The sequence below is a fragment of the Spea bombifrons genome, chromosome 12 (assembly GCF_027358695.1).
Source record: "Spea bombifrons isolate aSpeBom1 chromosome 12, aSpeBom1.2.pri, whole genome shotgun sequence".
Classification (NCBI taxonomy): domain Eukaryota; kingdom Metazoa; phylum Chordata; class Amphibia; order Anura; family Pelobatidae; genus Spea; species Spea bombifrons.
The window spans coordinates 29,418,929-29,431,910 of record NC_071098.1 but is presented as its reverse complement, the minus strand read 5'-3'; the positions used below and the strand labels follow the sequence as shown (position 1 = coordinate 29,431,910).

The window sequence follows — 12,982 nt, the reverse complement described above, 5'->3', positions numbered from 1 at the left end:
CACTCTGAAGCGAAAGTCACGGCCCGGACGTGTGGTTTCCTTACATGCCATCGCGTCACGCTGTGCGGGTCCCATCAGAAGCAGTCATGCAGCAGGTCAGTTGTGTTTGTTGGTTGTTGGTAAGCTTGTCGTGTGGTTTGGTTTTGGCGAGCCGGTCGATTTAGTGAAACGCTGGTGGATTTATAGTGGCAGCGACCCAGTCGTCTCCGTATGGCCTTCAAAGAAGCAGAGATGACATCCCGACGGTCCCACCAGCCGGCCAGAGCGCAGATTGTTTGTACGGTGGAAAGGATGAAAGCGTATTCCATTTGTACATTAAATTTCCTCGTATAGGATCTGTGTGATCAGTTAGGGATCGTGACACCCAAAGTTATAGACTGTTATAGTCCTAGACCCAAGTAATGATGGGGTAGCCCAAACCGCATAGCGGTGGTCTTATCTTATTATTGTCTCTGGAGTTTTGGCATTATTGTATATTGTGGTATAAAGAACGTGTTATAGTTGGGGTCAGCCATGAGAAACGGGGTTCAGGGAGACAGATAACAATATCCAGACACCATGAGGAACCGTAATAGACAAAGAGGGGTTGTGGGATTAGCGAGAGGTGAGGGAGAAGGGGTTTAGGATGGAGAGAGAAGTGGAGAGAGGAGTCATGTGAGGGCAACTAAGGGAAAGGGACACCATAAATTTAACACCATCCTCTTATGGGTTTTACACATGGTCTGTGGCTCTCCCAAATTCATAAACTGCTTATAATCCAGGATAACGAAGCAGATGAGGAGATGTAGATGATTGTAAGGCCGCTCTGCCAAGCTTTAATCAAGAAGAAACATCTCGGGGCACCACCTTCTTCACCAAAACACCAAGCCGGCAGATATGCCACCAGTACCGTCAGTGACGTTATACCGGTGACGTGTGAAGGCCATTTTGCCTAACACTGATAATTACAATCACTTTAACGAGTAATCGGATGAGGACAGTTTTTAACTGAAGCCAGGGAACTTTGATGTCATCAGAAAGACTTGTATGAGCATTAAGACAATGGATTTAACAGAGGATGAATTTCATTTGTTCCCCTGAATGTCCGGTCTATTTAAAAAATATACATATACTGTACATTACCTGCCCACTACGTATATAAGACTTGACTTTATATATATATATTTATATATATATGGACCAGTTTGCTCTGCGTTGATTATTAAATTTGAAACCTGCAAAGAGTTAATAACCGCTTTAAACAACTGAAAGGTTTTTCTGACGCGACCAAAAATTGCATTTTCACGCACAAACCAACGGAGATCACGTGTCTGTGTTGGAGCTCCCCTTTTAAATAAAGCTCATACAAAAAAAAAATATATATATATTCACAGGAACGTCATAAATCCCCAAATTCCTGAACTGAAATATTAAAAACCGCCTGGTTCCCTTCTGAGGGGAAATGGATTCGCCCCGTATCCAGGATCATTTGTGGTGGGTCTTCGTTACGGAGCCCACTTGCGATCCTCTAAACGTTAGTCTAGATAGTAACTCGCGCTGGTTGTTGAAAGGGCAGATATCCCTCGTTCTGAATTCCTGCCCTTAATTACCTTTGCTGTCATATTGATGTATTTAGTCATTTGATGTTATTTGAGTCTGTCCCCTGAGCTTTCCAGCACGTGTAATTCAATAGCGCGCGTCTCATGGGCTTGTGGTGACCAACTGCTCCCTCTGGGGGTTTATCGAGACACCCATGCTTGTATAATCGTGAAGCCTTCCAGAAGAAACTCCCACGTGCCCAAAGAAATGGACGAAATCGGAGAGCCAATTGAATTTGTGGGCCCTACGTTATGTGTCCTCTTATAAACTCTTTTCACGTGTCGGGTGTGGAGCTTTCCTTCTTCTGAAGATGATGCCACGTGGTGTTATTCAGAAGACATTGTAAGACCTGCAGGGGGACTGCTTGTAAACATCTGATCTTCTACAGTCGGCTCTACGTCCATATTCTAATTCCGACTCACAAACCGCAATCCAAAATTAGTCCGAAAAACTGGCACATTCCATTAGCATCATGATTCTGTCTGTTTGGTTACTTTTAAAAATGTAATTGTTTGTTGGATACCAAGGAACAACAACAACATAAATTGAGCCTCTGAACATCTCTTCCCGGAAAACATTTAACTTAAGACTCCTAGATTAAACGTTGAAGAGAAGGCATTGAGTGAAACTTACTCCAAAGTCACACTTGAGTTATCAAATGTGATTGATGGCCACAATTTCTCTCATCAACGGGGCCAATTCCATCCATGAGTTCTGCCTTGGAATTGGAGCACATGTTCCTAAATTTGTTCATTATAGGGCTCTTTCCCTTGGGCTTTGGGGTATGAGGAGGTCCATTTGGGCACGAGCCAACGTGGCTATACTGGCCAATGTCGGAGCACTCAGTTTCACGGTGGTAGAAGTAGCTAAAGTTGGATACGATGACTGGCACTGGCAACGAGATGGTTAGCACCCCTGCAATGGCACAAAGCGAACCGACCAGTTTCCCACCTACTGTTTCCGGCGACATGTCTCCGTACCCTACGGTCGTCATGGTGACTACGGCCCACCAAAACGCCTCTGGGATGCTGGTGAATTTTGTGTCTGCGTGATCAGCTTCAGCGAAATAAACTGAACTCGAGAACAGAATAACTCCAATGAAGAGGAAAAATATGAGAAGACCTAATTCTCTCATACTGGCTTTCAACGTCTGTCCCAGGATCTGTAAACCCTTCGAGTGTCGCGAGAGCTTGAAGATACGGAAGACTCGCACCAGCCGGATGACCCTGAGGATGGCCAATGACATGGCTGGCTGGCCCACTCCTTTGTGTCGGGCTAGTTCAGTGCCGAGAGCAACAAAATATGGTATGATGGCCACAAAGTCTATCATGTTCATGATGTCCTTGAAGAAGGCAGCCTTGCTGGGGCATGCTATGAATCGCACTGAAAGCTCAAAGGAAAACCAGCAGATACAAATGGTCTCCACAATAAAGAAAGGGTCCTCGAATGGGCTCTTCTGGTGCACGGCTACCGTTGTATTCGATCTGTGATGAGGCTGAACCTAGAAGAAGAAAAAAAAAAGTTTACAAACAAAAATGGCGATCTTTGGACAAGGCAGCCTTCTCAACTATATAACTGTATAGAATAGAACCTGGGACATATAGAATATTCTGGTATTTGGCGCTTATAAATGTATGCTTCTATCATGAACAATCAAGACATCTTAAAGGTGTTGCTTCCCCACGACAAAAGACTCTGAAGCAAATATAAACATAGGAACAGATGCTCTTTATTACATTTATATCCGTTAGAAAGGAAACGAACTGATTTTTGGGTTGATTTTCGGCATAAACTCAATATGTACCTAACGCATTGGTGCCCAGGTCCTAACAAAGTTGAGTTACTTGGTGTGGACAGCGCGTGGTTAAAGAACTCTAAACTAAGAACCCATAATCGATCCTTAGAACCGTCAAATAGTAGATCCTAAAAATGGTCAATATGGTAGTAATGTACAGTTGTCTACTCAGTCGGCCAACTGATGACCTAAACATCAATTTTTTTTGGAATTCGTGGTATTCTAATCTAATGAAGCTTATTAAAACTTAATGAAACATCACAATGGTCTCCACGGTCACCATAGAACCAAAATCTAAGCTGTTCTATAGGCGTTGGATGTCTGTAGGTTACGTCGCATGTCAAGAAAGCCACCGCAAAGGAGTAATGAGCAAAAAGGTATTCAGGGCGGACTCGACGGACCAAATAAATATTTTCTGCCGTTGCTATGTATCTCAGTTCCCAGAACACTCAGTCTGTTGGGCTGAAATAGCCTTGAGTGCTAACAAGGAGGGTTATAGGGAAGCTGAAACACAAGTTGCCCGGTTGAGGTGGCAATTTCTCGTGAGGCGACTCCTTAAAGGGAATGTCAAGCCTGTTTGAAGAAAACATAGGGCTTACCTGTCATATTTCAGAAATGGATCCTTCGGGCAGCCCGTATTTCTAACAGCTGACGCGGACTAACTTCTCGGCTAAATTTAGCTGTCTAGCTATATCCACGATCAAAACCGGCCAGATTGTAACACTGTTTGCATGAAAGTTTGGACTTCACAGGTACTCTTAGAATGAGAAGCCAGAACGGCTTGGAGTGAGGAGGTTGAGGAACAGTCAAATGAACTGATTAAACATAGAATCTCCTGGCAGATCGGCCCCATCCGGCCCCCCGTCTAGTCGCCCGTTTCTCCCGCAGTAAAGACTCAAACCTTAGTCGTTGGTCTCGTCTTAGATTCATGTCCACACCATGCGTGTTTAAAACCCCTTGCTTTGCTCTTCATCAGAATATGGTGCTCTAAAATCATCTTTTGCCGTTAAAATAGAAATTTGAGGATCTGGTATTTGACTAAATGTAACTTTGTAGCAAACGCAATGATTCCATCTACCTGTGCCGCGTTATTGGCGGCTGATGGAATGGTTGTGATGCGAGACATAACCTGAAGTCACATCAGATGGGGGTTGGTGGCCAAGGAGCAGAAATCTCCGTTTCATGAGCATTTTTATGCCATTCTAGCGTTACACGAACCGTATCTCTGTTCCTTGATATTTGTCAACAACAAACTTGTCCTCTGAAGTTCTGAGATTAAGTGTCACGAAGATGTCGGTACACTTCAGAATAGTGTTAATCCCGTCAGGAATAGCCCTGATGCCCAAGCGCTACGGAACGCGATCCTAAACTGGCACCGTAAGGCGGAGGGACGGTACACGGTATAAAATAGGAGAGGGAAAAATACAGACAAATAAAGAAGTAACAGCATTTTTTATTTTAGATACAATTGTGTTATTCCTTGTATCAGGATAAAAATGTAAAAAAAAATATTGCTCTGTTTTTGCCCCCATAATATGCATATCAGCTGGTTTTTTCGCTCTGTTATCTGATCCCCAATCTACTAGACAAACACCCCGACTCCTTATCATACTGTCTATGGTGCACAATAGAATAACTCAGTCTTAATCACCCAGCAGGACTCTCTGACTAATGAAAGGCTATGGAGGAAAGAAATTCATCGAGAGAATAAAGCTTCATGGTTCTTTTAATAGATCGTAAACACCCTGGCCTGTGATAAACAATAGAATGGCTCAATCTTAATTACCCAGTTGGACTCTTTGACTAATGAAAGTTGAAGGAGAAATGGACTTCATTAGCATCGCCATAAAGCATCAGCCTTGAGCCGGGGAAGCCACCCAAAATATCACATGACTGACAACAATGGCGGCCTCCAGGCCTGCAGATAAAGGGAGTTCATTGGAACCAAAGTTTATCGGGAGTTTGTTGGAACTCACGGTATACAGGGCCAGGAGTTGTTACTGTATACAGCGCTGGGGTTATGCTCACAGAGATAAATATTGTTCCTACAAGACTTTCCCTAATAAAAAAGAAACAAAATAGTGTGAGCTGCTGAGGTATTCACGTGAGGTCTTACAAGGTTCACCAAGTTGTGGCAATTGTTGGGCAACAACTCAAGAAACACCACCTTGGGCATTCACTAAAATCCACTTGGATCAATCTTGCCAGATGAACTCAACAGTAGCTCAATCTTTGTTGAGTTCATTGGCAAGATGCCTCACTGTGGAAGCCGCCATTGGCTCGGTTACTGCTGTGCGGTATTGCTGTACATCTGGCCAAGGCATGAAGAAAAATGGATGAAGGACCACTTCATATGCTGATGATGAACATCTCTTGGCCTCGTATGAAGCTGTGCTGATGGAAGCACATGGAAGGAGGAATAAGTGGAAGAATATATTGAAGATATAGATAAAAATAGTCTACCTTCCAGCTGAAGTGAAATGCCCGGTGAAGGCATCTGGCTCGGTCATGCGCCACAGGCTTCCAGCATAGGATTTCATCTGGGTAGCACCGAGCTGACCAGGGGAGGTAGAATTAAAACTAGGAAGGGGTCTTGCATTCATAAGGTCCACCACTGGAGAGACCCAACCTTTGAAAGTCGTTTATAAAGTTCTACAGTTTTTTTTCTCCATAATTTCATTTACAAATAATGTTTTATTAAATGTATTTGTTAAGCACATAAGATTTCCGACTATGAGGCTTCCGTGGAAAATTGGGAGTTATAATGCAATATAGCTGCAGAGTTTAGTGTGATAATACCGGGCACCATCTGCCATCAAATCATTTCATCCACCGTATTTAGATTTGGTTAACATGTCTGATGTATTTTTGATAGCATAAGCTTGATTTAAATGGCTTGTGAGGAGCATAGGAAGATGAATGAACTGTGGTGCAGGATATGTGAATGATTAGGAGAGCTGGGCGTGTGAATGGTTGACTGAGGTCATGGTGGACAATTTACCTGACCATTATAGGTCAGGTTGGACTGAAGGTAGACAAATTTATATCATATTGAGGTCCACAATAAGGTTATTGATGTGGAAGTTTGTGTAACGGATCCAATGCATGAATATTCTGCTAGATTTTTGGTAGTTAATCTACTGGACACCAAAATTACCCATTTTGGGCAGCTAATCAGATGATCAAAAACAGAATACGCAGAGGAAGATGAAATTCAAGCACATGGTTAACAGCACTCAAACTATTGCTGTCATGTAACATGCAGGTGTCATCAAAGATGGGCTAATCAACCCGAGGGTTCTACTCAGGTCTAATATTAACACTCGGCGGAAATGTTCTGAAAGTGAATCTTTGAAATATCAGCCACTTTAGTTCTACTTCCTCCTCTGCTGTAAGAAGAGCTGGGGAGAAGATTAGATGATCGGGTTCACCCAGAAAACTTACTGCGTGTGTTATTTTTTATCTCGATGATTCACATCGAGCATCCTCGAGATGACATTGGAGAGGACATTTCTTCATAAGATAAAAGAGGTTGGTTTGGAATGGGTTTCTGTTAACGTTCTCCCAACCAGAAGCCTCGGTGCCGTTCTATGGGTAATAATTTGCGTCAGTGTTTGAGGAGCAAAGGGCTTGGGGACGCTGATATGTCTTACTCTGTTAATTGAGAACTTCGTTGTGTATCGTCCAACCTTAAAAACAGAAGGGGCCGTTGCTAATGGTCAATTGCCCCAAAGAGCTGGTATAAAAAATCAAGGTTAACTTTGTAGACATTATAGGTGTGGCAGAATGTGGCGCACGAGAAGTGGCGACGAGGGAGCAGAACTAGAAAACAGACGTAGCTCGGTAGGGTAAATATTTAGCTAACTTGCGTCTTCCAGCTTCGGAAAAAACATGCCTATAGGTAAAATTCGAACGTGCCTTATAGAAAAGCCATTCCGAATAGCGAAGAAAGGCCATTTGGTGAACAGACCTTTCCTTTTCCATATGTGCCTCCTGTACCGTCATTTTTGCATGGGACACTTAATTCGCATGTGACGCAGAAGCAGGCACTCGGGGGTAACCTAAAAATTCAAGTCAAAGTAATGATGGGCACCACAGTTCATCTAAGGGCACCTGGTCCTTTGGGCCAACCACCGAGATGTTATCCAAAGATATTTACTAAAAGGACTAACACTTTATAAAATGATGGGTTTTGAACCCTTTTAGCGATGAAGGGCATACATTGAGGTTGAATGTATCACCCTGAAGAACACTTACAGCTTTGTCGTCTTTGTTACTGTATCACGCGTAACGTCATATGCTTCGTTCGTAGCAATCAGAGGACAACCTGTCCAACATGACTGCACTTGGTGTTGCGTGGTTATGTCATAACATCACACTGGGAAATATTTACTAAAGTACATAGGTCCTGTAGGGTAGCTTGGTGAGGGGATAGGATTCTCGTTGGAATTAAAGCCCCCTCTTAACCTTATCATCCCTTGGGGTTGGGCAGAAATTTGATAATTCTTCTCCAGCGACCCAAGAATTGTCACTTTGCAATGTACTAAATTTAACCCGGGTCCACCTTGGCCTGACTCCTCAGAACTAAGCAGGGTTTCTCGGGACATGGGACACCATCGACTTCCACGGTAACTGAACTGTGGGTTTATCGGGAAAGTTGGAATTGAGAGGAACCTACGGGGAACTTGATCTCACCGAGTTCTGCCTGCTTCATAGGAAATCCATCTGACGTCAAACCAAATGACCTCAAACTGGACTAATTTTTCTATTATTTATTTATTTATTTATTTCCCTGTCCCTTTTTTTTAACTGGCACCGGATACGATTCTCATTTCTGTTCCCTCTATGGTTGTTAATTCTAAATATTTATTGCTGGTACAATATATGATATATATATAGATATAGATACCAATTTATGATTAAATGGAAAGCATCACTAAAAATAATAATAATATATATATATATATATTGTGATGTGTAAGTACAGGTTGACGTGTGGTCAATGGTTTTGTAGAATTATACGGCTGTTCATTTCATTAAGTGATATTTCTTTGAATAGTATTTTTTTTACAAAATGAAAGAAAAGTCACCGAGATCGTATATGTCGCTACAAACGATCAGAGATCTGCCTCAACAACATCTCTGTAGAGACGCCTCTTACGTCATTACGTGTTTCCCTGCCTAATAAACAGGTATTCCCTTTGACTCCACTTAGCGATACATTATAACGTATTTATTATTTATTGTTTTATATAGCGCCATCGTATTCCGCAGCGCTGTACACTGGGTAGATCCATGGCATATTGTGCCAGCTTGTTGTCCTCTGTATAAAATATCTGAACCCGTAGAGCCGTAAAGAGAATTTTGCCGTGTTGATCAGCAGACAGATCATTAAAACCGATCACTAGCAATCACTTCAATTCCCGCTTTTCTACTAAAATGAATTTTTACGGGACCGGACTGCGGAGGACGAGACGGCCCGGGCACTTTACGGTCGGTGGCCGCAGATCATGTAAATGAGGCCGATGGCTGGATATGAGAAGCGTTTTAAGGCTCACGTATCATTTCTCTAGGCATATCCAGCCGGTGGCCGCACTCCGCAGTACCCGATCCACCGCTGGAACGTATGGAGCAATGGCGGCCAGTGGCTCACCGGGCACGTGCCCAGTGTGCAAGATGGCCAGCCTGGGCATGAATCTTTCCCACTCCATTTTTATTCTATAAAGCTTCATTTTTAGTCGATTAACCAAGAAAATAAATATTTTTTATTGCATGAACGAGATCATGGGGTCTCATTGTTACACGTCTAAGATTCCGTTAACAGTCACGTCTCTGATAAGGAGATAAAGCCTTACTGTTTTTACTAAACCAAATGTTAGGCTGTGAGATGTACGCGGCAAGGACTTCCTTGGGGAAAAGAATGGTGCCCAAAAATACCAAAACAGAACCCAAATAAATAATGAAAAGATTTGGGGAATTTGGGGGGATGGATCTCATAACTCATAGACTAGATTATATATAACTTAGAAAACATGATGTTTAATGTGACTTAAAATAGATTATATTGGTGTAACCTAACAATAAAGCCATGTACCGGTCCCCATCCGTGAGTCTTCCGACTGGGGCTCTATAAATATTAATTAATAATTTTGGTTTGTATGAATAAACACATGAAAAAAAACATAACTACACTCAAGTATATTTATTTAAATACGTTAAAAGCTGTCTTGTCTTGTATAAAGGACTGAGGGCTGAATATGATATTAATATAAAAAAGTTTTTTATATTATTTTATGTTTTGTATGAGGATTAACTGATCTGCTTCTTAAGAAATTACAAAACCCGTGGAGGTTTTTCGAGATAAGGTTCTAGAGAATACAAGAATCCCACCGTGCTGGCATTGGTAAGATGTCATCTGGAGAGGTGTGGAATCTCCCACCATAGAACCTAAAATAATGCTTTACAAATCCTAAATCTATAGAAACCACAGATAAAGTACTCACCGGCAATGACAGATCCCGTTCATCTCTGAATTCTGGGAGGGTTTCTAGGCAGAAGATGACTATGGAGATGAGGATGACCATGACCGAGATGATGGCAATGATCCGGGCGGCAGAAGAGCTCTCTGGATGTTCAAAAAGCAGCCAGACTTGCTTCATGAACTCACATTCTGGAAGCAACCTTTCCTCCTCTTTAAGAAATCCTTCGTCTTCCCTGAATTTTCTGATCACGTCGTCTCCAAGCTGATAAAACACCAGTTCCTCCATGAAAACATCTAGCGGAACATTGGTAGGCCGACGGAGGCGACCCCCTGACTGGTAGAAATAAAGTATTGAGTCAAAACATGGACGATTCCGGTCGAAGAAGTACTCATTCCTCAGGGGGTCAAAGAACCGTATTCTCTTCCGTGGGTCCCCTAAGAGAGTGTCTGGAAACCTGCTTAGGGTCCTGACCTGGGTTTCAAACCTCAAGCCGGACACGTTGATCACCACTCGCTCACAGCAGTCTTTCTGGCGGCAGGGTTCATACTTTTTATCTTGGGGGGCCACCACAGAATTGGGGCTCCCAGTCATTTCATCCCCATTCTCCATGACTGAGAGCGTGCCCATATTCTCAAAGTCATCCAAGTATAAGTGATGAATCCATAATTCCTTGAATGTCTTATCCTTATCGCCTTACAACACCTCACTTTTCTAAAATCCTCCTCTATGTCTCTCCCTCCTTCTTAACCCACCACTTAATTACGCAATGTCTTCTTCAAACAACTTGATTTCAGCTTTCTTGGGAAAAGTCATTGGACGTCTTATTCCCGCTCGGCTGTTCCTTAGAGGCTGGATCACTTTCCAAAACCTTTCCAAAGTATCTTTGACACGTTCCGTTTCCAATGGTCTTCTCTTCCAACCCAACAAACGGTCACAACTCTCCACTTCCAACTACCTTTCTTCTGTTATTCCAAGGATTAGCGCTTTTCTCGAGGAGCTCTTATTACTCCACGTTTTGGATCTCTCGTTCTATATACTTCTTTCCAGACCTTCATACTAATGCCACTGCTGCACCGAGTGCTGTAAACAGATTCACAGAGCTCTAGGTATCAAGTTCTCTGAAATGCATATGCTTACAGTTCCATGCAAAATAAAAATACACATCTCGGGCTCCTCCTTTCCACCCCCTCCTCGTTAAAAGTCCGAGAACCCATTGAAGGCTGTAGGTCAGCCCTGCCCAGAGTCCAACGTGTTGCCTCTAAAAATAATACTCTGTTAACTGGGCTGTTTTTGAGCGTACGCTCTCATTCCAGTCTGTTTTCAGTTCAGTTCCCAGACAAAATTGTGAAAGCCGATGGAAAGTTTCGAAAAAGGTTATTGTCACGCTCTGTGAGACTAGACGAAAGTTGAGTAAGTGGAGAATGGAACCTACTTGATATATTAAGTACCAAAGAGAGATAGGACTTAAAAATCTAAAAGAACCTATAAAATAAAAATGGTTAAAGTCTATCTCTTTGCTTTATATTTTAAGTTAACATTTTTATTAGGTCATTATCAGATTTTAAGACATGTTAAAATATAACTACTGGAGACCTACAGGACATAAATCTACCACCATGGGCTATTAAAACCAGTTATTTAGAATTAGAAATCAATCAAGAAGATGTCAACAAAACATATAGACTTTTTATTCTCTTGTAATTAAAGTTATTCATGTTTATATTTTCCGGTTCTAACATCACATAGACATCAATGACTTGGCCAGGGCATTGTATGCAAATTGTTCTTCATTCCCCCATGATCCCTCACGCTATTGGACCAGGTAGGAAGCCGTAGCCCATTTCCTCGACTCTCCCGGCATCGTGTTTGCAGACTGAATATGTGCTCCTGGAGCGAGACGTTGTTTAGAACATTACTTACGATGTGTATCGATGTACGCATTGCGTATACTCCAGAACGCAAAGGTTCTTCTTCAACAACCATCAAGGAACAGATAAGATGTTCTCCTCCCCACTGGAGGAAAGATGTGGGACAAGGGACATAATTATCGTTTGGGATCTGAGGCTTAAATATAAGTGGACTCTGCCCCTACTACTGTAGTTACCCTACTGAAACCCAATAAAAAAACAAACAAGCCTGGACTGGCAAATGCCCGTTGGGCCACTGGTTATCGCCACCCCATACATACCCAATCTGCACCTACGTCATCAGACGGCTGCTGGCCTTAAATCGCAGGGAAAACGGGCCGACTATATGAGCCGAACGGGTCGGATCTGCCAGTAAATTCTAGGTTTCTAATGCAACAATCTAGAATCTTGGCTGATTTGCTTCTTTTTCTCTTGACCCACCTTTGGTCTTCTGATTACAGTTTAAATATGGAGTTTTTGCCAAAGTGTCAGATAAGAGGAGAGAACAATCCCAGATATCCAGGGTTATATTTACCTTAAGCAACTGTGAGCTGGAACATACCCCTGCACCAGCATTGTCTATAATAAAGGATTGTTATGAGGATTTATGATGGCTTTAAAATAAACTCCTAATCCTCTCTCGGATTCCAGTGGAGCTCGCAGCTCGGGGATCCTTTGTGTCCATGCAGTTGTGTCTTTGTGAACAAGCCCCACTCACCCCGACAGTAATTCTCAATTGGTTTATAGTGACTCTGATCTTGTATTATATTAATCTGAGCCCCCCCGCCCCCCCCCCCCGGGGCTATTAGATCTAAGATCAAAGTTACATAACACACATATAACCTTCGCTTGGATGCCAGCCATATATCAGCATTCTTTGTTTGAGGGACACGTACAGACGGTAGTCCCCGGTATATATATTTACCTCCCATGTTTTCCGCCTTTAGAAAGCACAGTTCCTGCTTTACACATACCCCTTTTTCCTCCCCTGATGCCCCTCTTTTCTAGGATCTCAGAATGTTTGCTGGGTATGAGGGTATCGCAGGGTTCTACAGCCCTAAAAGCCCTAGTAATGTGTGTAGAAACACCGGGAACCCGTGTTGAAATGAATTATTCTTCTCAGACACTTCTTACAGCCATCAATAGTCATGTCGGCATGCAAACAGTCCAGGTGAAGATCCACCTCCTGGCCACGCCTCTAACCACACCCCTAAAACAAA

General features: G+C 42.7%; 1 protein-coding gene across 1 annotated transcript; it reads right to left on the bottom strand.

Annotated features, from left to right (window-relative positions):
• Window positions 1-2,072: 2,072 nt before the first annotated feature.
• Window positions 2,073-10,543, bottom strand: KCNA7 (potassium voltage-gated channel subfamily A member 7). The gene is made up of 2 exons (XM_053451935.1): window positions 9,877-10,543; window positions 2,073-3,079 (listed from the first exon to the last, which is right to left on the bottom strand). Exons 1-2 carry the CDS (start codon window positions 10,480-10,482, stop codon window positions 2,219-2,221), a joined length of 1,467 nt encoding a protein of 488 aa, XP_053307910.1. The 5' UTR covers window positions 10,483-10,543; the 3' UTR covers window positions 2,073-2,218.
• Between the last annotated feature and the right edge of the window lie 2,439 nt (window positions 10,544-12,982).

Bases quoted from the DNA above. Each gene is read 5' to 3' on its own strand.
- KCNA7 (XM_053451935.1), bottom strand. From the start codon at position 10,482: ATGGGCACGCTCTCAGTCATGGAGAATGGGGATGAAATGACTGGGAGC. The intron at 3,080-9,876 runs GTGAGTACTTTA...TTCTTCTTCTAG, and splicing joins AACGGGATCTGTCATTGCCG to GTTCAGCCTCATCACAGATC.